Raw genomic sequence first — 25629 nt, forward strand, 5'->3', positions numbered from 1 at the left:
ACCCATGCATACCAGGTGAAGTCAGGGCAACTGGCTGGTATATTGGAGTTGTGCCTAGAGGAAGTTATCAGTGAATGAGCACTATGCATGTTGCCCATCCTTCAGCATTTATTACTGACAGTTTTATGAAGCATTCCCAAAACCAAGACAGTAATTAAAATGCCCTTAAGGGGCATAGTGATTTATGAGGGGCTTTTGTATTAATTATTTGGTTTATATATTTAATATATGTAGAGGTATATACTTATTTTATGTTATTTTATTTTTAACATAGTTTTTGGTATTATATTTGGAAACGTTTCCCGTAATGGAATATGGGCAGGTTTTCAACTGTAGTCAAGAACAAGTAAGGTCTTAAGTTGAGGGTTACTAAAAACAGAATCTCAGCTGGGGCGACATTCTAAGCAGGCAACTAGTAACACAAAATTATTTCTGGCATGTCTAGAAAACTATCATCCATCTCTCTCTTAAAATTCTACTTTAGAGATTTATCCTTTTGATGTAAAGCTTTGTTTCTTGAAAAAATGACAACTTGGGATCTTATAAGGTGTTTACATTTTAGTATTAAAGAGTTCTGGACCCAACAATTACAGTGTGTGGGTTTTTCCCCACCACCACCAAACAATTCTCAGACACCAGTTGGGGGTCCTACAATTCAACCCAATTCTAACACCATCCACCAGAGACAGCATCGGATTCCACAGGTTAAGGAATCAGTCCCACAAGACTGCCCCCCTACCCCCAACTTCAGATGCCATTCCCAAGCCCAGGTGGTGCTTCCGACCAACCAGCTATGGACTGGAGTTTCCAAAGACCCCCCTCCTTGAGTTTGATTGGTTTGCTAGATGGTTACAGAACTCAGAGAAACATTTTACTTACTAGATGACCAGTTTATTATAAAAGGATATAACCCAGGAACAGCCAGAGATAGAGGAGATACATAGGGGAAGGGGCACAGAGTTAACATGCCTTCTCCTAGCAGGCCAGTCACCCAGCATCTCCGTGTGATCACCAACCCGGAAGCTCTCTGAACCCTCTCCCTTTGGGTTTTTACAGAGGCTTCATTACACAGCCATGGCTGATTCAACCTATGACCACTGGTGACTGATTCAAACTCCAGACCCTCTCCCCTTCCCCGAAGTCAGTGGGGTGTGAATGAAAGTTTCATTATCACGTGGTTGGCTCTCCTGGCAACCAGTCCCCACCCTTAGGTGTGGTCCAAAAGTCACCTCATCACCATAACAAAAGACACTTTCATCATTCTCACCAGTTAGGAAATTCCAATAGTTTTATGAGCTCTGTGCCAGAAATGGGATGAAGACCAAATATATGTTTCTTATTGCAAATCACAGTATCACAGGTATAAGTAAGTTAATCCATTCTCTCTTGAAGAAAGTCTGGATATGGCAAAGATGAAGGGTGCGGAAAAGTGCTGTGGCCTAAAAAGACAGCATGAAGTGGAAGAGGTACCATTTAAAGGGAAGGCAAGGATGAAGCGTGTGTCACAGCCCGGGCCACTTTGATCCTAGTAAATATTCACACATACTTTGCCAAAAGCTTCCCAATTCCTCAATCTGTAACTTCCATTAAAGGAACTTATTTGTTTTATAAAATCTTTTCCTAAAGCTTCTGTCATATTACACAGGGCCAATAACAACTCGCTCTACTTAGGCATAAACACGCCATCCAGCATTCCCCCTCTTAAGTGATCTAACCCTAAAACCCAAGACAGACCATGTCAGTATTCTCTCACTTAAAATCTTCTCCAGAAATCTGAACCATATTTTTGATAATAAAAGATTTAGAATTAAAGACATTTAAAACATTTCATATAAAAGCCACACCTTCCTTAGTCAATGCATCTGTCACCGTCCGGGTCCCGGGCAGCAGTGGGTGCTGAATGCTGTGGCAACAGGGACTGGAACCGAGAGTGGAACACTGGGGAGTCCAGGGGCCCAGAACTCTGGATGCCATGATACTCCATTAATTTGCATTAAAGTGAAAGGATCATTCATAAGAGAGAGCTACAATGGGAAAACTGCAAGAAAAAAATGTCTCTTGAGATTTTCAGCTTCTTCTATCATTGAATGGTTTGAAGCCTTCGTACAAAGAATGATGGGAAGAGTTCATGATTATTTTCTGAAAGGTTAATGAAAACAATGCAAGGTATTTCCCAGAATTTGTAAAATCATTCCCAAAGTTTGATATTATTATAATTTGATACACATTATATACACAGTATAATTATAAATGTATAGTATGAATGAATGAAAAACGCATTCCTAGTTTTTCCTTGTGTTATCACTTGGTTGAAATAAATAAGTCATGACAAATTTCGCTGTGTCTTCCTACCTGAAGATCTGAAGAGACAGAGCTGCCTCGGTCGGAGCCACTTTGCAAAACTGGAGGTGAGCATTTCCCATCTGATGACATTCTGTACAGATGCTATAAAACAGTAGAGGTTAACTTTAGTTTGCTTCCCTCAATATTTAAACTAAAACAAAATGTTTTTTAAATATATATGTGTGTGTAATAACATCCTAACCTGGAAACAACGATCATTCAATATGTTAAAATCATTCCATATACTGAACACCCATAGACAGAATCAATGGGCAAGAAAAAACAGTTCAAGACTCAGTTCCCAACATTAATGAGTCTATGATGCAGTCAAGGAGATGAGACAAATACACGAAAGGTTAAAGAAAAATAGAAGATCCTTGTAAAAAGTCACAGTGGGGGCTGTTAAGAGAGTGTGATCACTGTTCAATAGTATGTGTTAAGCTGGGTGCTGTGTCCTTTCCTATGCGATCCTGAACCAAGAGAGAATGAACAATGTATGCAAATTCTCTGCTTGGGGAACGGACCTTCTGGGAATATTATTTTAAGAAAAGCAAGCCTCCACAAAATAACAAATTCTAATACCATACACAGAAAAATTGTTTAAGGATTTAACCACAAAAATAAATAATAATAAAAGTACTTTTAATAACAAGTACATAACTTATTTAAAAGATAAATAGTGACTACTCAAACTATCTGAATGCCTGTTACATGGAAGACATTGGTGAGAAATGTTAAGATGAAGAAGTCTTTGTCTTCAAGGATTTTGCAATCTTTAGAGAGGGCCAGACATGTACATAAGATGACTGATGAAAAAAGTGCAGTTAGACCCTAAAACAAGGGCATAAAACAGGGAGACAGGAGCAGCCTTTTTCATGGGGTGGAATGGTGAGGGCATGAGGAAGTGGGAATAGATGGCAGGGGTGTTGAGACCTGAAAGACAGATAAAACATTTCAGGCTATGTGAGGCAGCAGAGCAGCATAAGCAAAGACACAGAGGCGTGGACACGTACCCCAGGAACTGCAAGTAGTTTGTGAGGCTGAAGCAAAGGGTACAAAGCAAGGCTGGGCTAAGGATGAAACAGGCAAGGTAAGGGCAGCCAGGTCATGGAAGATCACAGTTGTGTCGTGTTAAAAAGTTTAGTCTTTCTTCTAAGAGAAGTTACTTAAATGTCTTAAACGAGTGGGAACATGATCAGGCTTGTCCTTTAGAAAGATCACTTTGGCAGCTTTCAGGATGGATTGGAGAGGTGGGATACTGAAGAAGAGAGCGATTAAGAGTCAAGAGAGAAATGTTCCCTCTGGCAGTAATCCAGGAGGCAGCAGTGGAAAGTGGATGGAGGTGTGACTATGAGACAGTTGCATTTTGGCAGTGGAAGTTCAGGATCAATAATTGGTTAAGGGGTTAAAGGGTGGAACTATTGATTGCTTACAGATTTCTGGCTTGCCATTAGATGGATGGGACTGCTGCTCTCCAAGGCAAGGAATACAGGAAGATGAGTAGGTTGGGAGGAAGGGTAATTAGGCTCAATATCAGACTTGTTAGGTGTGAGGTGCCTCTGGGGCACTGAAGTGAAGCTGCAGGTATGCAGTATCTGGCCACACCAGTTATGCAATGCACAACTCCAAGAACTGTCATTCACAATGGCTACAACGTGAACAGTGCTTCCTGGAGTTAAGCAACGTGCGTTGCATTGGAGGTTTAGGTTGGAGATTCATTTTGAGGAATCCTCAGCATAATGGGAACTGCTGAAAAAGGGCAGAGGATAAGATCATCTACGAAAAGGAGCAGGAGAAAGAGTTCTTATTCTGAGGTCCTTACACCCAAACTGTAGCCAATATTTTTAGCAAATGTGTATTTTTCTAGGAAGAGGATTGTCAGCTTCCAATGTGTCCAGAGGGTACCATAACCCTAATAAAATTAAGCACCACTACTGTAACAAGAAGAGGGTTAAAATCAGAACTGCTAATATTTAAAGGGGAAGTGAAGAGGAGCCAGCAAAGAGTGAAAAGGAAGTGAGAACAGCAGAACAACAGGAACAGCATCACAAAAGCTTCCAGGCGGGAGTGGTCAGTCAGATGCCAAAGAAAGATGAGAATCTGATAGAGGCCCTTGAATTTGGCAACCAGAAAGCTGCTGGGGCATGTGCCTGAAGAATTTTAGTGTAAAGTGGAATAAATCCCAATCACAGTGGGCTGAAAAATGAGATGAGGAAATTGAAGCAAGTGCAGATCCAGGGAAAAGGGAAATATTAGAATGGAAACACAGGTTGGGGCTCCATTGTGGAAAAGAAATTTCAAGTTTATTCAGTGAATGTTACCGTGCGGAGACATGGTAAGTAAACTAAATCTCAGCATGGCTGACTTTAGTTAAGCCAATTAGGGAGGATAAAATAAGCACATAAGTCTGCAGCTAGGAATGGCTGCTTCATGGACTTCAAGTCCACCACTGTGGTAACATAGTCCTTTCTATTTCCAATCACTTCTTCCTTTAGGATGTGTTTGTGGACCGGTAGTAAGGGGTTGGGGGTGGTGACGGTGGTGTGCTGATTATTTAAAAAACAAATGAGCTGTAAAGTATGGTCAGTCCTCAGAAAGACTTTCTGAATGTAGATACTGCAGACACAAAACAACTATTGTACTTTTGGAAAATATGCTATCAATTTTCCATCTGCCCTGCTTTGATGCCAAGGTATGACAGTTTATCTGAAATTCTACCAATAGCAGTATTTTTTCTGATTGTTTCTAGTTCAAAAACAAAGGAGATAAATGAAGTTTACTTTAATGGGTGGTAGATTGTACATCAGATCACTAAATTTTCAGTATTCCCTAATCCAAGATATCAGAAACCACGAGATAAAAACTTCTGAGTGCTCCTCTAGTGCCAGAGAAATCAAATCACACCTCGCTGATAGGGAAAGCGCGGTGCGGGAATTCAAATTAACCCCCAAGGGGCAGAGGAAGAGTGAATTAACATGCGAGCTAGCAGGAGGGTGACGTCCCTGCGCCCTTGACCAGTCCTAGCTGGAGGCAAGGAGAGGGGGTGCACCAGCCCCTCCCCACGTCAGGGACTACAGGCAGAAGGGGAAGCAGCTGCGTGCCAGCAAAGGACTGTAAGTTCTCTTCAATCACTTTCTCTTACTCACCTCTGTTAAATTCTCACTTAAAAACAATAAGGTGTCAGATACGGTTATTTTACCCACTAAGTTTTAAATGACTCGAACCTATGGCAACGACACCGCTATACTCAGACACCCCTCACTCTGCCCTCTTTCCCGACGCCCTGGAGGGGAAAACCTCTCGCCCCTGCCGTCCCGCATCCCAGCAGAAGGGCTCGCGTCTCGGGAAGAGGCCCCTAGCCCGGCCTCTACGATCCCCGGGAGTGGCAATCCAGGCCGAGGCACTTTAACCCCACTCCAGCGCCTCGGCGCAAGCTCGCCCGGGGCGCCGCTACCCACCGCCTCGGTTCTCCGCAAACCCGGATTCCTCCCTCCGCGTCTTCTCGCCGCTTTGCCGCTGAAACAACAGCGAGTCCGGCGGCTTCCTTAGCAGCAACCTGACAGTTTCAAACTGCAGGGAGGAAATAAGGACCGCTCCGAGCATTGGCCCCGAGCTTCAGCAACCTGCCGCCTGATTGGTCCGCGAGCCGGGGGCGGGGCTCTGGACCGCGGCGGGGAGAAGCCGGAATTAAGTTACTTAGGGAGAGCCCCGCCCCCTGAAGGAAGGGCGGAGTCTTAGGGAACCCCGCCCAGCGTTCCGGAGCGCTTGCCTAGTTCCGTTCTGCTGCTGCGGGGTATGAGGCGCCTCTGCGAACGAACCTGGTTGGAGACTTCCCAGGAGCGCTGATGTCTGCCAGGGCGGTATGCTGTTGTCTTTCGATGATACTCATAGCCTGTGCGTGTGGTCCTCATGTATATGAATTACCTGCATCCACAGGTGCCCTGCAACAGAATCACTACCCCGTCACCCACCCCACACCCGCGCTTCGGTCTTGGGCAGGGCCAGGGAATCTGAATTTTTAACAGAGACCAACAGTGGTTCTGCTGCAGGGTTCTGCGGACCGCGCTTCAAGAAGAGGCTGGACTGGGTTTTAATAATGACTTCAAACATGTCAGACTGCAAGGCAAGCCCTTCTGGCTAAGTGAATATAGACCTTAGAAATATCATAAGTCTATCCTGGCCCTACCACCTACTCATTGTCACTGGTAGCATTATGTGGAATGCTACCACATAAAGGGTTGTAGGGAGGTTAAATGACTTGCTCTACCTGCAATACCTATCACATAAACATCAAAAAACTAGTCTTTCAGCTGATACTGGCAAAATGGCGAGAGGTATGCTAGGATCCGGCTGGCAAAAGGAGCGCCCCAATCTGGAGAACAAGTTTCGGGTGAGTTTTCAGGCTCCCTATGTTACCTGGCAAATGAAGTGTCCGTTTCTTTTTCTGTAGCTAGAAATAGCATAACCTGGGTCTCATCTAGTTCCCTGTTGGCAGACTTCTATTTATACAAGCAACGTAGTAACAAGAGCACCAGCAGTTTCTTTGGCATAAGCTATGCTTGTCCCCCTCCCCAATCTTTTCCATGCTTATTATAATTCCTACTGATAGATAACAAATTTATACCTGATTCAAAAACCTGTTTTTTAATTGAATTGCCATGTGGTGGTGCCCCCTTACACTGTAATTGTTTCTGATTCACTACCCCTGTACACTCCTGTACTTGGGTCCATATTTCTCTTCTCTGTCCCTTTGAGGGACAGATTTTCATAGAAAACTGTTGGGTAAGCCATCTCCATTCTTCTGTGAAGCTACATCGAGAAAGAGAACAAAAGTTTCTGGATGTCATGAATTTAGAAAGGATTCTTTTTCCAAGATTCCTAGAGAGAGAGTGAAAGAGAGAGAGAGAGACTGGGAGGAGAGAGAAGGAGACTAAAGGCCCCAGAAACCCATGAAAATTGAAATTACTAGCTTGAGCCCTGCATAATTATTTATTCATTCAACAAATATTTATCTAACAGTTATCATATTCAAAGCATTTTATTGGTGCTAGGAATAGAGTGGTGAACAAAACAGACACACTTTGCTCTCATGGAACTTAGTCTAATAGGAGAAAACAGACATCTCATTAACAACAACAAAAACTCCACACAAATGAATAAATAATTATGAATTTTGCTTGAAGTGAGGAGAAATCAGGAAATGCCTGTGTGATAAAGCGCATTTAAGTTGAGACCTGAAGGATGAGCATATAAAGAACTCACTTTATCTAATAAACATACATATAATGCTTTCTATATTCTGGGCAGTGTACAAATTAACTCATTTAATTTTCAGATTATCTCTGTGATGTGGACTCTACTTCCATCTTGATTTTATAGATATGAAAACTGAAACCCAGAGAGGTTAAGTGGCTTGCCTAGGCACACACAGCTAATAAGAGCAAAACTGGTATTCACACTGAGGCAGTCTGGGCTCCAGAGTCCTTGTTCTTATCACTCAGTATGTTCTGTGGGATTAGCATGGCTGTTATGGGTTGAATGGTGTCCTCCAAAAAAAAGGTTCAAGTCCTAAACACTAGTACCTGTGAATGTGACCTTATTTGGAAATGGGGTCTTTGCAAATATAATCAAGTTAAAATGAGGTCATATTGAATTAAGGTGGGCCCTAATCCAGTAACTAGTGTCCTTATAAGAGAGGGAAATTTAGACACAGAAGGAGATACAGCAGAAAGGGGTCAGAGATTGGAGTGATATGACTATAAGCTATGGCTTGCCAGCAACCAACAAAAGGCAAAGGAAAGATCTTCCTCTAGAGCTTTCAGAGAGAGCATGGCCCAGCTGACACTTTGTTTTTGGATTTTTGGCCTCTAGAACTTGTAGTAATTTATCATGGCATCCCTCAGAAGCCAATACAATGGCCAAGGCCTTGAGGTAAGAAAACACTTACTGTATCTGGATAATGAATACAAGCTAGGAATCTTAGTGAAGGAGGGGCAGAGTGACATGGGATGAGGCTGCAGATGGAGGTGAGGCTCTGACTATGTTAAGGGTTTGAGATTTTATTTAGAGTCCAATGGGATATTTTTTGATGTCCATTAGAGAGATGAAAACAATTTGGAATGGAAGGGTGGCAAGGGAGGTGGACAGAAAATGACAAGTTTGAGATATATTTTGGAGGTAGAATTGATGGGACTGATGGATTGTATTTGAGATGAAGGAGAGACGTGTCAAGAAGTCTCCAGTTTCAGGTTTGTGACTCGAGCAACTTGGTGAATGGCAGCATCATTTACTAAGAAAGAGAACACTGGATGAGAACAGGTTTTAAAAGGAGAAGATCAAAAGTTCAATTTAAATATGCTTTTTAGAATGCCTGGAGATACCCAAGTGACTGTCTACTAGGCCATTGGACAAACATTTCTAGAACTCAGAAAAGAGATCAGGACCCAGATCAGTCCAGGAGGCTTTGTATATAGGTATTGTGGAGGAGTTCAAAAATGGCTCCAGTTATTCATCTCTCCCTGTATCAGTGTCCTTTGCCATGCTTTCTCATTAATGGCAGATGGGATGTTAACAAGCCTGATGGAGGCAGAGGCTTTAAGGATGCTTGTTGTTTGGCTTGGCCTGCTTTTGCCCTGTTACCATCATGAGAACATGCCTCAACTAGCCTGATGGAAGATGACAGTGTAGTAGACCTGAGTTGCCTGATCATCCTGCTGGGGCCATCCTAGATCAGCCTACAGCCACCTGACACCCAGAAAGGTAGATAAGTCTGTTAGCGGATGGAGAGTCCCCTAAATTAGAAAGCCCACCAAAGTGGTCTTTGCCCTGGCTGTGCAAGAATCCATGCAACAGAGGCATAGGGACAAAGTGAACGGCCACTTTATTGCTCAGAAGGGAAAATGGAAGGAAAGTACTCAAGCAGGGAGAAGGAAAGAAAGGTGTTCTAGTGGGAAGGGAAGCCCTCAAGCGGGGAGCCATCAGCCAAGATGGCTGGTAGAGACAGCTCCTGCCCAGGTAGGGCTGAGGGATCTTTTGTTAGAAGGCTCAGCCATCATTATCTTCACTCTGGTCGTTGTGTTAATTATTTTCTGCTATAGGCTTCTTCCTCCCTCAGAGCTCAGCCTTGAAACAAAAAGCAATTAGCAGAAACTTCAGCTGGAACAAAGCAAGAGATACTGGAGCGTATCCTTGGATTTTAAGGAGCCAGCTGTGGAGAAGAGGAATGTCCTCCCTTTTCATCAGCTGGGTACTTCCTTTCCCTTGTTAATCGGCAGGGGTCAGTAAGCCTGCCTAACCACCTGCGTCAGCTCCCCACCGAGAGACTTCATATCAAGAGTCTTCTTGGGAAGAATGCATGGAGGTCTCTCCCTTCTGTGGCTTCTTCCTGCTGTACCAGAGTAGAAGTCTCTATCTACTCTAAATCTCGGTAATCTGTTCCTGGGATAGGCTTTCATCTGTGTAGCAGCAGAATCTTATTTTGAAACTACTGGAGACAATTTGAAATGAAGTGGAAAAGTACTTGAATTAAAAATGGCCCAAGAAGCCAGGATAATTATGGCAGGGCCTAAGGAGGGCAATAGCCAAGGCAAGACGCTGGACATTTGCCGGCCGAGTTCTTCATTCCCTTTTTCTGATGCTTTCAGTCTGTTCTAATAGACTTCTGATCTCTACCTGGCCTGATTGATTGTAATCCCCTGTGTGGCCAGGTTTAGGGCAGGCAAGGGAGAAAGACATGGATTTAAATGCTGTATGGCCTTGAGAATTCAATATTCCAGGTAGAGAGTGCTGGAAATCTTCCCACCACAGGGTAAGATTGGGAGGGGTTGAGATTCCTGACAAGTAACACTTGTTGGAATTTCCAGTTTTCTTATGAACCAGGAGGCCATGGTATGATTTTTGGGTCATCCAGAGCAGAACAGGGGTACTCTATTCTAACCAGTTTTTGTTTCTTCTCTGCATCTGCCTCCTGAGACTTAGGTAAGAGAGAGTAATTGGTTTCTAGTCGAGGGAGGGGCAGGGGTATGATCCTGGGGGCAACAGCCTTGGTAACAAAAAGGAAAGTTGCTTTAACCCCCCCAAAAATCTCCAAAGATTCTCTTCAGCCCTGGAAGTTCTCAAAGGAATGGAGGAGTAATCTCAGTTAATCGTTGAGATAGGTGGTGAGAGTCGTCACCATCCCCCAGTCCCTGCAGGCTTGTCCTAATCAACTGCTTGAGCCTGCTCTTGTAAGACTTAGGGAAGCCTGGGAGACTTCAGATTCTCCACAGACAAGAAGTGTTGGGAGGGGGGCACAGGGTCCTACTCCCTTTCAAGTCCAGTAAAAGATGGTAGGACCACCCAGCCAACCTGCGTAGTCACAAGCTAAATAAAGTTGATTGCTTAAAGCCATTGTGCTTTGGGGTGGTTTGTTACATAGATTTATTGCGATAATAAATAACTGTTAAGATGCAATTGAAAGTTCAGGAACTAGATGAGACACCCAGGGGAGAGAGAGTAAAGTGAGTAGAGAAGAAGGTTCAGAACTGAACCCTGGAGTCCTCTAATGTTCAGAGGTTGGGTAGCAATGGAGGAGCCAGCAAATGAGCCTGAGAAGGAGGGGCTGGAGAAATGGGAGGGAAACAGGAGAGTCTTCAGTAAAATGCTAGTGAAGTGACTGTAAGTTTAGCAATATGGATGCCTTTCCATGGGCCCTAAATTCTAAACCTCTGCTCCGGTATCTGTTTTCTTTAAATCCCCACTGTTTTGGGTTAAGCCATTGCTAAAGTTGGGCTGTTTCTCTAGTTGCCTGTCTTCGTTTCTTCTTTCTATGATTCGCTCTTCACACTGCTGATAAATCATCTTCTTAAAAGTTGGATCACATCACTTCTTCCTCAGAACCTTCTGTGGTATTGCATGGTATTCAAAGCTCTCCTAAATTCAGAAGGCCTATGCTAGAGTTTTCAGGTTTACCATGTACTAAGTGTACAACTTTGGGGAAGCTTTGTATCCTTTATAAGCCTCATCTCTTTAAAGCTGAGAAAATAAACTACCAAATCTAAATTTAAGTCTAAATCTGACCCTGAACCTATGTCTGTCTGTCTGTCTGTCTATCAAAATCTATTCCCTTCTTCCATAGTAAAATCACTGAAGCTGGGCACATGGCTGCCTAGTTAGACCACATTTCCCAGGCTACCTTGCAGGAAAGTGAGGTGATGGAATATGAGTGGAAGCGAAATGTACCGATTCCTGGGATTTAAGACATTAGTTATACTTTCCCTAAGCCTTCTCCTTCCCCACTGTGCTGGGCTGAATGATCATGTGGAGTGGCATTCTGTGAATTCTGTAATATAAGAAAACAAACCAATTGTTCTTTTTTTCTCCTTTAAGTCACTTTTTTGGGGGGCAATCTGTTATAGCCATCACTTCAGCTAATATAATAGCTAGATCTATGCAGATGGACATATGAATTTGTTGGGAAGCAATGTATGTGAAAGCACTTTGCAAATTTTTACAAGTACCCTGGGTTCAGGTTCATAAGATCTGATGTTTAACCTTCTCTGAGATGAAGGCAAGAAGCTAAGATGACTCTAGGTATCTGTTGGGAGAATCTCTGGGTTATTATTGGTGGAAAGAGCTGGAACCCACATTATTTTTGCTATGCCTGGGTTAGGGGACTTATTTGAAACCTATTTATTTTCAGGACATCTTTGACTCATCTGAAAATCCTCCTGTCTCCTCACCCTGTTATTTGTTTAGCTAGGACTAAAAGGGAGCATTCCTCCACCTGGAAATCTTGAATGGCTTCTTGTCCTAGGGTGGCAACTGTAGTCTGGTCTATTACTTTTATTTCACGGAGGAGTAAATTAGATCCAGAGAGAACTGTGTTTGCTTTCTTTCGAGTTGTGAATAGAAGGAATAGAAGTGGAGATGGGGAGAGATTCCAAGATTAGAGCCCTTTCCAGGGCTGTATCTGGGTGAGGCTGCTGTGATGTGCCCTAAAGTCTTGATACATTACAGCTGACCCCATGGATGTTTTTCCATGAGACTGCTGGACTCACAGGTTTTCCCTGCCTTCTTTTTCATCTACCTACCGCTCAATTTAAATGCACCTGCCTTTGTCACAGCCTCTCAGGCTGGACTTTGTTTCTCCAAATTACAAGTGGCTGACGTAGTAATTTAACCTCCACAGATGAGAGAGGTACGAGCCTCCAGGGAGCTCTATTCTCTGTGAACTATGACTACTGGCCTTCTGGAAACAATGCTCCGGTTTTTCTAAATCAGAAAAATGACTTGGTGGTGGAATCTGAGTTTCAGCAGGAAGGTGTGCAGAGAACATGGTAGATTACTTTGGGACCAGTAGCTCACAATGCATGTTCCCACACAGAACTTCTCTAGCTGGGCTACACGTTGTCTCTACATCCCTCCATACACTGAGAGTCAAAAAGATGGATTCACTGAACACATTTAACTGAGGGAGAACAGAGGGAGAAAGACTGTGTAAGGCAAAGACAGGGGTGGGGGTGGGGGTGTGCCCATCGTGGGCACAGTTGTCTGCAGACGAGGTATCCTGGCAGCGCTATGCAGGGGGTGGGTATTTGTAGTGCAATAAGGGCTTGTTCAGAATATTTTGATTCCCTGGAATCCACAGTTGCATTTTGCAACACAGCATTCCCTGGTCCTTTTATGGCAGAAGGGAGTTCATTTCCTAGCCCTCATCATCGGCCGTCTGTTCTTCCTAATTATAAAAGACATGCCCTTGAACCTCTCCGTTAGCATCCTCTAGCTATATAAAAGCTGCCTTGGCCTTAGCATTTCTTTCTCTTGATAAAACAATGTATGCCTTGCTGTGAGAGGCAGATTAATTAGTTTTTCAGAGAACAGTATTACTGAATCCCACTGACGTTTTGAGTACCATACAGATGTTGTATTCTTGGGTTGTTAGGGCTTCTAAGGGTAGGTTTGCAGATGAGGGTAATTCAGCTCAGTGATGAGAATCTATGCAATTCTAAATTACGACTGTTTCCTTCTTCCCTACGTCTCTCCTGCCTTCCTTCCTTTTTTCCCTCCCTCTTTATTTATTTGTTTTTTAATGGAGGGAAGAGAAGAGAAGTTAGATCCAGCATTTCAAAACAAATTTGAGCCCTGTTGTGGTAGACTTTGTTTCATCTCCTTGATGGTACCCTTTGAATAGACATTTTTTGTTCCAGCTGGTGTGTGAGGGTCATGCTACCCCCTATCTGTGATTATGATCCAAAGTTCAATTGTAAATTTATTGTTTAGAAATTGAAATGCATTTTTCTACCGAAAAATGAAGATGTTGTAGCTCCAAGGTCAGCTCCATTATGAGTCCATAGTAAGGCTGAAATGTTCACAAGCAAAAAAAAAAAAAAAAAAAGTAGAAAGCAATACTGTTGCCATGCTGGTAGATTTAATAAAGAGAAGAAATAACACTGAATAAGAAAGATTTTATTGTGTGTTTATACCAAATGCTGATAAAAAAGATAATGGATGATACGGTGGGAGTGAGAATGCACTGTTATTCAGAGGAGGCTACATGAAAATGTATTGAGTGTCTAGGGAATTGATGGGGGATGGCAGGAGAGGAGATGCCATGGCAGGATTAGTGTCAAGCAGATCTGTGTTTTCTGCTCTAAGATACTACCTGAGGCTGCCATGCTCCTAGCCTTTGTAAGCATCTTTGCCTATCAATCTCGCACAAGATGCTTTGTGAGTTGAAATACTAGTCTCACTATATACAGCTTGTGTATATGTCTTAATATGTCTCTCATTTCAGAATCTGTGGGAGGACAAGTAAAAGGAAACAAGGCTTCCCAGATCATAGGTTACATCATATAGCTTATTATTTGGAGTCTATCTTACCTGTGGTGTTAATCTCCACTATATAGCCCCCTTCCCTCCCATCTTTTGGGTCCCTTAGATCCCCTAGTCTGCATCAAAATCACCTGAATGGATTATTAAAACACAGGTTGCTAAGCTCCGCTCTCAGATTTTCTGATTAAGTAGTCTAGGGTTGGGGCCCAAGAATTTGCATTTCAAACAGGTTTCCAGGTGGTACTGGTGCTGCTGGTCTTGGGGCCACATTCTGTCCTTGATCAGTCCGGTCTGACCCCTGGTTGTGAGCACTGTATTCTCTGGCTGTAAGCTTCTGCCTTCTCCACTCTGTCACAGACAGTTCTCTGGCTTTGCCCTAGGCACTCCAGGTTCATATCTGGTCCTCTGGAGGCTGAAGTCCATTTCCTTCCTAAGCCCCAAAGATACTTTTCCAGAGTGAAGACCGTGGAGCTTTGTTCTGACAACTGTCCACCCTGGAAAGCTCTGTGGCTCTGGGTCTTGGAAGTCTCTTTCTCTCTTCATCCCAGCTCCCCCTGCTCTTTCCAGTTGCCTGCAGCAGGTCCCGCCCCCAGCAGATCCCCCCCCCCCCATGCTGAAGCTCAGCGTCTTACCTCCTCTTCTAAGCAGCACCAGGTCTTAGCTCATCCTCTTCATGGCGAGTGTACGATCCTGAAAGCCAGTTTGTGTCACACCTTTTCCTTCTAGTAGCTTTTAGGAGACCTCTGTTCCCTGACTCAAAGCTGCCGTAATTGAAGTTGTGAGGTGGCTCCCGGGAACGGAGTTCCACAGCTTTGGCTCCCAGATAAGTTCAGGTATCTCCCAAGTCCTATCTCATCACTCCCATGTTGATCTTTCTCTCAGGGAAATGGTTTTTCAGAATTTCAGTTTCAAGCCCACCCCAGCCTTGGAGTGAAGCCCAGATCGCTATAATATTCTTTTGTTTGGCCCCCACCAACTTCACAACAAAGCCTTAATCTTAACTGGTTTCTGTGAATCATAGGAGCTAGCTCACATACAGTCACAAAGAGCATCCTCTCAGGTACCACGAAGGGCTTGCTGATTTCTTCCTTTCTTGCTCTGGATTTTTCCCACAGCCCCCAACCTCCATCCTCACATGACCCACTGCTGACACCTCAGATTCCCCCAGAGACACTGCTGGTGCCCAGCGAAACTTCACCTTCCACGCCCAGAGCTCTCCAGGGCTCTGCTCTCTCGGTCCCCTGCCAAAGGCACTGCTGCTGGCTGTCCTGCTCCGTCAGGGGTGAGACCACCCAAGTCAAAGATGCTGATGTCTCTGCGGGACCTTGGCCCCTATTGCTGGCAGCGTTGCTAGTGTCCTGCCTGTTGATGCAGACATTGGTGGTGGCACTGATGTGATAAAGACTTCATGGCACAATAGATTTCCTGCTAAACTGGGAAGGATTCCTTTATGTCTTCTGTCTTATGCTTTTTACCTGGGTTCTAACACAGTGCTTCTTGGAGTTGCCAGAGACTGGAGAGAATTTAGTGAAGGAGCCTTTGGCAGAGATGGCTAGCTGCCTCCCAGAATTCTGTTATGTAGAATTAATGCCAGGAAGTAGTTGTGCAGGCGTTTAAAAACCTTTCCAAGGCCCTCACTCCACCTTTGCATTCACTGGAGTTACGGAACTAGTTCCCTGCAATGCGAACAGACCTGATGTGTATCATTTCCAGGCCAAGGAGTTTAAGAAGTAGGTGTGCCTCCTATCTGTGCTTTCTTCCCCCTCCCACTGGCTCTAAGACCTCAGGGAATGTCAGAATATAGGATGGAAGGAACCAGGACATGCACCTTGGACTCTTCTATAAGTGAGAAATACATTTTCTGTATACTTTAAAGTGATTAAAACAGTAAATTGCATGTTATGTATAGTTTACCACAATTAAAGGAATGCATTTCTATTGTGATAAGTTACTGAAAATTTGAGACTTATTTGTACAGCAGCTAACATTACCCTAATTAATTCTCAGCTCCCTAAATCTGTTCTATTTTAGGCTCCATTTCCCAGAACCCTGATGCAAGTCACTCACAGAGTGCAGTAGGAGAAACACTCCAAACGCCTCCTCTCTTTTCACTCTGGCCCTTTGTCCTTGGCAAGTCTATCTGTGCCAGGACTCCCTTCGCACTCCTTTAAAGACTTTTCTAGAAGCAGACTCTTGTTATTATAGAATGGTTGTTAAACTCACAGACCCCAGGGACAATTTGCCTGGGTTTGAACCCAAGCTCTTCCCTAACTAGCTGTGTGACCTTGGGCAAGTTACTTAACCTCTGTGTGTCTCAGTTGTCTAAGGTGCAAAATGGGGCAATGGCATCACTTACCTTCAAACGTTCTTGTGAGGATTCTATGAGTCCAGAGAGGTAGAATACACATACTTGACTGGAGTACATATTCCTGCTAAATTTTAACTCTGCTACTATTGCTAATGTACCTCACAGCCCCTCCAATCAGACTCCCACATGTGTGAATCTCAGGTAAATAAGTTTGAGCCAAGCTTCTTCCTACAAAATAGTAAAAGGCCATATTAATAACAGATCACTCAGGGAGAGAGGACAGATCTTTGCATTTTGGGGTACTCAACCCAAAAAGTACTTGAGTACTTTTTATGTATCAAACTATGTGTTAGGCCATTTCACATATATTTTTCTATTAGTTGTTACAAAATTCTGTATAATTAAACCATGAGACAAGAAGAATACATTCACAATAAAAATTTGGTTTGATAGTATGTGGGGAATTGTGATGCAATATTAACTGTTATTACATATTACAACACTGTATTGAATATTTATCTCTAAAGTACAGAATTAGTTTTTAGAATGTTATTTATTCTTTAGGATTTTTTTTAATAGGAAAAAAGAAGAGAGATAAAACCAAATCAATCAAAGATTATTTATATTTTAGAAACACACTTAAGAAAAACAACATTTAAAAAATGAGATTTTGTGGGGAGTGGTGGAGTGTATGCCTGGTTTCAATTCCCAGGTCCTCCATTAAGAAAAAGAAATCAATAACAAAAAAAAAGTAAAAAAAAAAAAAAGATTTTGCAATCCTCCTCATTTTTATCGAACATACGTAAGATATATAATCCTAGTATCACATAAAGCAAGCTCTATCATATACCTTTAATATATGTATATATGTATGATTCTGTTCATATAAAAAACGGAAAGTTTTTTTCCAAAGTTTTGGATTCATAGAATTTTATATTTAAAAAGCATTTTGTTGTGGTTATTATTCAACCTACATAAATCATTATTTTCTCAAGATTAGTGGACATGTATTTGAAGACTATTCTAATAAAAATTCAAAAGTTACTGATTTGTTTTTCTGACACTGAACACTTACAAAATTCTTGAAAAAATGCTAAGAACATGCTTTTCTATGAAATCAAAATTTAAATTCAAAACTGCAAAATACCATGGTAGCTCTGTCTAGACTATAGTTCAGATACATGAAATTACAGTTGAAGATGTTGAAAGAAACACGTGCAGTATAAAAGTATTAATTTTACCATCAGACTAAATGAGAGGATGAAGTTGATATGAATTCCTACGTTGTCACATAGGTTACCAAGCACTTTTTAAAAAGCTTTAACAACTGTTAATTAATTTATGGTCAGTGAATATATAAATAAGCTTGTCTTTGATCTATATGGAAGAATTTTTACCTTTTACTTATTCATTTATTCATTTTTAGGCAAAAGAGATTTGAAGAAAACAATGGAAGTATTATCCAACACTATCATTTAGGAATTACTTTTCAGAGAAAGCAAACTTTGTCAGTGTTTCTAGTTAAGTATCTTTCACCCTTCTAATAATAAAACTCTAATCACAAGTGACTATGAAAACTATAAATTTTCTGTTCTACACTTTGGCAAATAAAATTTTGTAGAGGTTTCTCTTCTACAAGTGGCAAGATAAAAATAAGACTCTTTTTTTAAAAAAGAGTAAATTAAAAGAGGTTTCAATTTATCATTTTACTGTTTTTAGTGTGTGTTTCTCCTCTTCCTCCTCGATTTCCTGTCTCAGCCTATAAACTCCCAAGTCTTCTTCAATGCCTGTTCCAAATACTGTGCCCCTAAAAGTCTGTTTTTGTTTTGTATCATTTCTTGTGATCCCTTTAGCCTGTGCACTTTGTGTACTCAGCGTGTATTGCATGCTGTTGTAAATTGCTAAATCCTCTGGGACGGGGTTTGTGCCTTCCTCATGTTTGTGCCACGTGTGGGACCAAGCACAGACCTTACCTGCAGTGAGCCCTAAGAAACATTTGCTGAATTAAAATGCTCAATACTTATGGTTTTCCCCTCCTCTATAAAATGATTTGTGTTTGCTCTTGATGCAAACCTCTCCCCTCATATTATGTAGGCCTGCAAAGTCCTCCAGAGCCAAGTTCAGCCTGAGGCGTGACTCAGCAATGGCGTCCCTTCCCTGGTAGCTTCTACGGAATGGAAGGAAGTTTGTCCCAGCCACACCAGGTGGCAGTGTGACCCACGCCTGCCTCGCCACCAAGGCAAGTGTGTGAGGAAAAACAATGCAGTGATTCTACGAAGAAAACATTTGAAAATGATATCCCATAAAAGGGTTAAATGAACTCAATTTTCTGTATTTAATCAGAGATTCCAAGATTTGCATGATTTATAGGACAGCCGCTGACAGGAAAAAGTGAAAAAAAAAAGTCATTATTTGCACTGTCAACATGTATACAGAGAGAAATAAATATGTATCGTGGCAGACAAGAGGAAATCTTTGCATTATATAAAGGAATAGAAGTAATCATATTGAAAGTGAATGTTATTATACTATTTTGTAAATATGAGAATAGCTGTAAAAGGCACAATTATTCTTCAGAATTCAGATGCTCAGACTACCCTACCTATCAAAAACTGAGATTATTCTGATTCTCAAGAAACAATATTTTTGAAGTTATAAAATGGTTGCGTTTTGGTGCAGGTGAATGATTTCTGCAAAATATTTTCCATGCACATTTATACCATTATTGTGTTAAAGTTAGGATTACAGCTGAAGTCCCTCTGAATTTGGGATATGGTAAAATAAGGGGTAACTGCATTATTCTGGTATCAGTGTAGTAGGGAAGAACAGATCTGACTCCATATCAGATCTGTTCCTTTGTCTCTAACCCTGTGCTCTGTTTTTGGTGCTTAGTCATGCTGGCTCTGCACCTTTTCTAAAAGAATGTTGCCGATAGCCTGAAATATATAGGATAGCCCATTCTCAAGGTTCTGATCTTTAAGGGTATAACACTTTCCCATTCATATAAAAATTAAAAAATTGCAGAATAGAAAATAACTTTTGTCTTATTGGAGGGTTGCAGGAATGCCATGACCTGACCTATGTGGACAGCTGCAAGAGCAAAGGATTCTGACACCAAGAAGCTTGCAACAACCAACCAAACCTCCTCCCCTTTTTAGTATAAAAAGAGCTTAAATTCTAACTTGGGGAAGATGGGTCTCTAGGACATTTGTTCTCCATCTTCTTGGTTGGCTGGCTTTCCAAATAAAGTCATTATTCCTAGCCCCAACACCTCGTCTCCTGATTTATTGGCCTGTCATGCAGCAAGCAGAATGAGTTTGGACTTGGTAACATCAGTATCATAGTCCTCCAAGAAGTAGCACACTCTGCAATACTTGGTAGGTATCATCACTTCTGCAGTCAGTTGGTTTTTTGAATATTGTTGCAACTGTGAAATAGAGGAAGTGGAAGTGCACATTAACAGAAAGAAATCTCTCTTTTAGGGGTTATTGTGGACATTTTTCATTTAGGGCATTTCTGGTTGCCCAGCACTGTCTGAACATTCTTCTAGTATTTGGAAAATGTCCTGTCTTATGAGTTCCACTTCCCCAGGCTGAAGCGAAAAACTAGCTTTCCCAGGTCCCACAGGTGTGTATGGCCTGAACTCCACCAATCGGATGCACTTGAATGTGACTTTGTTTCAGCAGCAAGCAATGGGAGAAAGGAGGCTTGTAGAACTTCTCGTCTGGCAAGCACGGCAACAGTAGCGTTGGGTTCTTTGGGAGCATCACTATCAGTTTCTGGCATCCATTCCTGAGTGTTACCAGCATGAACTGGGCAGCATCTGTGCAGGTCATGGTGGAGGTGCCAACTGGTGGCAGCAGGAGTGTTGAACTATAGTGGCTCCTGCAGAGTAATTGGACATTGTTCCTGACTGCTTAGCATCCAAGCCTGGTTCTCAAACCTTCTTGGAGCTTCTGTGAGCTCCCTACTAGCCTTTAATTAATTATTTTCCCACTTAAGACAGCCAAGGTAGATTCTGTTGTTTGCCACTTAAAACCCTGATAGAAACAAGGAATAAGAGGACATACTCTCTTTTTTTTTCTAGACGTAAATTTTAGAATAACTTGTAAAAACTTTATCATGTTACCAATCAAGGGAAAATTTTATATGAAAGGAAGAAAGAAAGAATATAATATAATTGTAATCTGGAACTGATTGAAGATCCAATAAATGAGATAAAGTAACCACAACTGAGTTTTTAAAAAGTCATTTTAATATTTATATTTATAAGTAAAATAATTTTTGTAAATAAGGAAGAAATAATTTTAATATTTACAACTAGGGATTTAAATGTTCATACTAAGAAACACTTACATTTGGTATCAAAGGGTAATTTAGCAAAGTACCAGTCTTTTAGAAAAGCAGAATAGACTTGTTTTTGTTCGACCAGTACCCCACTTCCCTTGTAATTACAGAATCCCTCTTTATCATGGGGAACCCTTGGCATGGGACTATCCATGAGAAGGTAAGAAATAATTGTCGAGATAAGTGGGGCAGAGGATTAACTAGGGCAATGCTGGTAACACTATCAACCACTATAGTGGTCATGAATTCCAAATGAGGCTAGTCGTCCTACTTGGGTCATTTTTCTCCAACCACATCCAGCTGATTAGGCATGGGTGTGGAGTAGGCAGAGTAATTTAGTCTGGGATACTGTTTAGCCAGTTGAAGTGCAGGGCAAGAAAGGTGAGGGATGTAAGGGAGTGATTCTAACGATAGACCATGGGATCTTAGTGGGATAAGGAATAAAAGAAGGACAGGAGTTAGTGAGGGAGAGTGAAAAGATGGAGAGCCCACTGGGGTCACAGCACTGGTAATATACAGAGTGAGTGGGAGAGGAAGAAAGTGAGGGTCAGAATGGAATTATCAGCATTGAGATTAAAACAATTTTTTTGTGTGTGAAAAGGATATCGTTTATCACTTTTCAATAATATTCTTTCTTTTAATGAAAAAGTTAATGTATAATTTATAATAAAATTCACATATTTCAATGATATGAGTTGATGACTTGACAAATATATACACCTATGTAATTGCAATCAAAATCAAAATATAGAACATTGCCGTCTTCCCAAAGTTCACTTGTGCCACTTTATAGTCAGTCTGTCTGCAATGGACTGAATGTTTGACACCAGCTCTCCAAATCCCTATGTTGGAATCCTAACTTCCAATGTGATGGTGTTAGGGGGTGGGGTCTTGGGGAGGTAATCAGGTCATTAAGATGGAGCCCTCATGAATGGCATTAGGGCACTTACAAAAAGAGTCCAGAGAGCTAGCTAGCCCACCTCCCACCATGTGAGACACAGCAAGAAGACAGCCATCCATGAAGCAGGAGGCAAGCTCTCACCAGACACTGAATCTGCTGGCACTTTGAACTTGGACTTCCCAGTCTCCAGAACTGTGAGAAATGAATGTTTGCTGTTTAAGCCATCCTAGCTTATGGTACTTCTGGTGTAGCAGCCCCAGTGGACTAAACACTCCCCCTATCCTCACTTTAATAAAACACTGGTGTCATTTTTTAAAACTGCTGTGAGTTTTAACTTACTCTAGAATTTCATATAAGTGGAATCATTTAGTATGCACTCTTTTTATGCCTGGCCACTTTTACCTAGTGTAATGTTTGTGAAATTCATCCATGTTATTGTGTTTATCAATGATTTATTCCTTTTTGTTGCTGAGTGTTATTCCATTGTATAAATATACAATAACTTGTTGATCTATTCACCTATGGGTAGGCATTTGGATTGTTTTTAGTTTGGGCTGTTACTAATGTTTATATACAAGTCTTTTTATAGGCATATGTTTTCATTCTCTTAGGTAAATACCTCAGACTAGTTACAGCTATGTATTATCTGATTTTACATATTGTTGGATATGATTTGCTAATTTTTTATTTAGAATTTTCATGTCTGTATTCACAGGGGCCAAGGGAAGTCACAATAACCATCAGAGAGGGAAGAATTTAGTCCTTTGTTGGAAAGTTGAGGCGAAACTAACCCTTTGGCTCTTTCCCCTGGGTTGGAGCCATCACAGCAGCAGTCCCTTGATCCTAAACAATGGCAAATGGAACCAGAACACATGGGAGCCAGATGGCATCATCTACTACCACAGCAGGGCAGGCATAAGAAGTGAATATGGGGCCATGGCAATGAAGAATAATGCAGAAATTCAGAGGCCACAACACTCCATCCTTCTAACTAGGTAAACGTGCCCTACATGTCTTCCAGTCTTTGTGTTTTTTGGGCCACATGTACCCATATTCTTAGGCAACCAGCTCTTAAGTTGATGGTCTTCTGATGGCAACACAAAGAGCCCCCAAAGGGACGTCGTGTATTTGGGGGGACTAACAGTAGAATTTAGAATGTCATTATGAGGCAGACTGTTTTCAGGTGTAGCAGTGCAAGCACTAAACCACTATATCCCAAGGTGGGTCCAGAGAGGAGCACAATCACCCTGGATCCATGGACTTACAGCTATTGACACCCGGGTCAAATGTCCCCTTGCTTATGTGTGAAATGTCTCCGGAGTGTTATTGCTTTAAAGACTGTCAGGTTCCCAAAAAGTAACAATTGTTTATTCCATAGCAAACAGTTCTATTTGCAAGTTAAGATGTACAAGTAATTTACTGGAACCTCTCTTTCCTGCATACTTCTTAAATACTTGACTGAATCTCTGCTGTGTACTGAGGCAATCAGTAGATTTTTAAGAAAGTAATCAAGATTCCAAAATGTCTCATCACAAAATTAGGAATTATGTAAAGATAACTGAAGTAAAAGACAAAGAACACATTGTTCTCTTGACTCATTTCAGTTCTCCCCTGGCAATAAATTTTCATGAGCTGCTTGGACTATTAAGGTAAATTGATATTTTAAGGTTATGATTATTTGTGACAGGTGTACAATATTTGTAAGCCTTTGTTTGTATATTTATATTTATACTGATTATGAGCAACTGTGAGTAAAATACCTTCTTTTATTTTTAATTACTTTTTAAAATTGAAGTATAGTCAGTTTACAATGTTGTCAATTCCTGGTGTACAGCATAATGTTTCAGTCATACATATACATATATATTCATTTTCATTACAGGTTACTACAAGATATTGAATATAGTTCACTGTGCTATTTGCCATAAACTTGTTGTTTATCTATTTTATATATAGTAGTTAGCATCTGAAAATCTTGAGCACCCAATTTATCCCTTCCAACCCCCTCTCCCTGCTGGTAACCATGTTTGTTTCCTATGTCTGTGAGTCTGCTTCTGTTTTGTAAGTAATTTCATTTGTATCTTTTTTTAGATTCCAAATATAAGTGATAATCATATTTTTTCTTTCTCTTTCTGGTGTACTTCACTTAGAATGATGATCTCCAGGTCTATCTGTGTTGCAGCAAATGGCATTATTTTATTCTTTTTTATGGCTGAGTAGTGTTCCATTATATATATATAATATTGGAGTGCATGTATCTTTTCAAATTAGAGTTCCTTGTGGATATATGTGCAGGGGTGAGATTGCTGGATCATATGGTAAGTCTGTTTTTAGTTTTTTAAGGAATCTTCATACTGTTTTCCATAATGGCTGGACCAAACTACATTCCCACCAATGTGTAAGTGGGTTCCTTTTTCTCCACACTGTCTCCAGCATATATGATTTGTGGACTTTTTAATGATGGCATTCTGACAGGTGTGAGGCAATAGCTTATTGTAGTTCTGATTTGTATTTCTCTGATAATTAGCAGTACTGAGCATTTTTTCACATGCCTATTGGCCACTTGTAGAATATCTTCTGTTTTAAAATGGCTCATTTAGTACAGTACTTCCCAAACATTACTTAAATGAATACTTACGTATATGAAATACAAGTGCTATATTGATTTGCTTTTAAAATATTTAATTGAGGTGAAGAAATTAAAAATGAAGGTATAGGATCTTAGGGCACAATATAAATAGCTTAGATGACTTTGGCAGGAGAAAGATCTATTAGACTAAGTTTTCTAAACACTTAAAGCTAACTTCTTCAAGAGCTGCCTTTTTTCTTTTAATCAATTAGGTAATATTCTTTCAGAATGTAATGCATGGAGGGGCGGGGCAAGATAGGGATAGGGGATTAAGAAGCACAAACTCTATATGCAAAATAAGTAAGCTACAGGAATATGTTTTACAGCACAGGGGATGTAGCCAATATATTACATTTATTTTAAATGGTGTAAAATCTATAAAAATATTGAATCACTATGTTGTACTCCTGAAACTAACATAATATTATAAATCAACTATACTTCAATAAAAAAAAGTAATGTTTGATTTCCTGCCATCTTAGCAGAACATACAGAATATAATCTATGTGTCCTATAGGGAATAAGCATGCATGTCAATTCACCAAGGGGTGTTGCCCTTGGGGTTGATTGAAGTTCATGGACACAAAGGAGGTCAAGGGATGGAGCAGCATAGCAGTTTGGGGCTGTACAGTCAAGGGCGAGTCTACCTCCTCTCTCCTTCCCATCTCCTCCCTCCCACACCCATTTGTGTCTCACCTATTCATTTCAACTCAGGAAGATTGAGTGTTGATACAAGGAACCAGATAACCTTGGTTATTCTCTCACTAACTTCATTTTATATTCTATTACATTTTGGTTTTGAAGAGTGGCCCAAGGGGGACTCTAAATGCTTTCATGTGGGAGTAAAGTGCTTATATTCGTAGGCCTTCTTCTCTCATTTTTGTTCCTATAAGTCTCCCCGTTTATTAAAGTTAGCAAAAGAGTGACTGCTGGATATGAAGCACATTGCTGGACTAAGGTCTATGTATTTCACAAACTTTCAGTTCTAAGATGAATAAGTTCTGGGGATCTCATGTACAATGTGGTGACTATAGTTAATAATACTGTGTTATATACTTGAAATTTGATGAGTGCATAGATCTTGTGTTCTCACCACATACACACAGATGGCAACTGAGGTGATGGATATGGGTAACTAACTTGATTGTGGTAATCATTTCACAAAATATACAAATATTAAATCATCATGTTGTACATCTTAAATATATACAACTCTTATTTCTCAATTATACTTCAAAAAAGATTGGGAGGGATCTTCTGTGTACTTCAAAGTGTAGGAAAAGCATGGTT

General features: G+C 41.1%; 1 protein-coding gene and 1 long non-coding RNA gene across 12 annotated transcripts in view; one reads left to right on the top strand and one right to left on the bottom strand.

Annotated features, from left to right (window-relative positions):
- POC5 (POC5 centriolar protein) overlaps nt 1-5934 on the bottom strand; it is a 32229-nt gene extending 26295 nt beyond the window's left edge. For 4 of the 6 annotated variants that reach the window (XM_045512349.2, XM_010949280.3, XM_045512348.2 and 1 more), the window contains exons 1-2: nt 5802-5934; nt 2353-2445 (exon numbers count right to left, since the gene is read on the bottom strand). In XM_045512349.2, the coding sequence (XP_045368305.1) occupies nt 2353-2433 (81 nt within the window). In that variant the 5' untranslated portion in view covers nt 2434-2445; nt 5802-5934. Of the gene's footprint in view, nt 1-2352; nt 2446-5801 lie in introns of those variants that run through there. The other 2 variants (XM_074360001.1, XM_074359999.1) reach the window with 1 other exon arrangement.
- A 157-nt stretch (nt 5935-6091) lies between these two features.
- Nucleotides 6092-23826, top strand: LOC105064367 (uncharacterized). Of its 6 annotated transcripts, none has more exons than XR_012504891.1 (5): nt 6092-6203; nt 6646-6733; nt 17889-18701; nt 19524-19839; nt 19945-23826. It is a non-coding gene; the product is annotated as an uncharacterized LOC105064367 (long non-coding RNA). The 6 variants fall into 6 exon arrangements; XR_012504888.1 differs by having other exon boundaries at nt 17889-17982; nt 18557-18701; nt 19524-23826; XR_012504886.1 differs by having other exon boundaries at nt 19524-23826.
- Nucleotides 23827-25629: the final 1803 nt, after the last annotated feature.

Source organism: Camelus bactrianus, chromosome 3, assembly GCF_048773025.1.
Source record: "Camelus bactrianus isolate YW-2024 breed Bactrian camel chromosome 3, ASM4877302v1, whole genome shotgun sequence".
NCBI classification, from domain to species: domain Eukaryota; kingdom Metazoa; phylum Chordata; class Mammalia; order Artiodactyla; family Camelidae; genus Camelus; species Camelus bactrianus.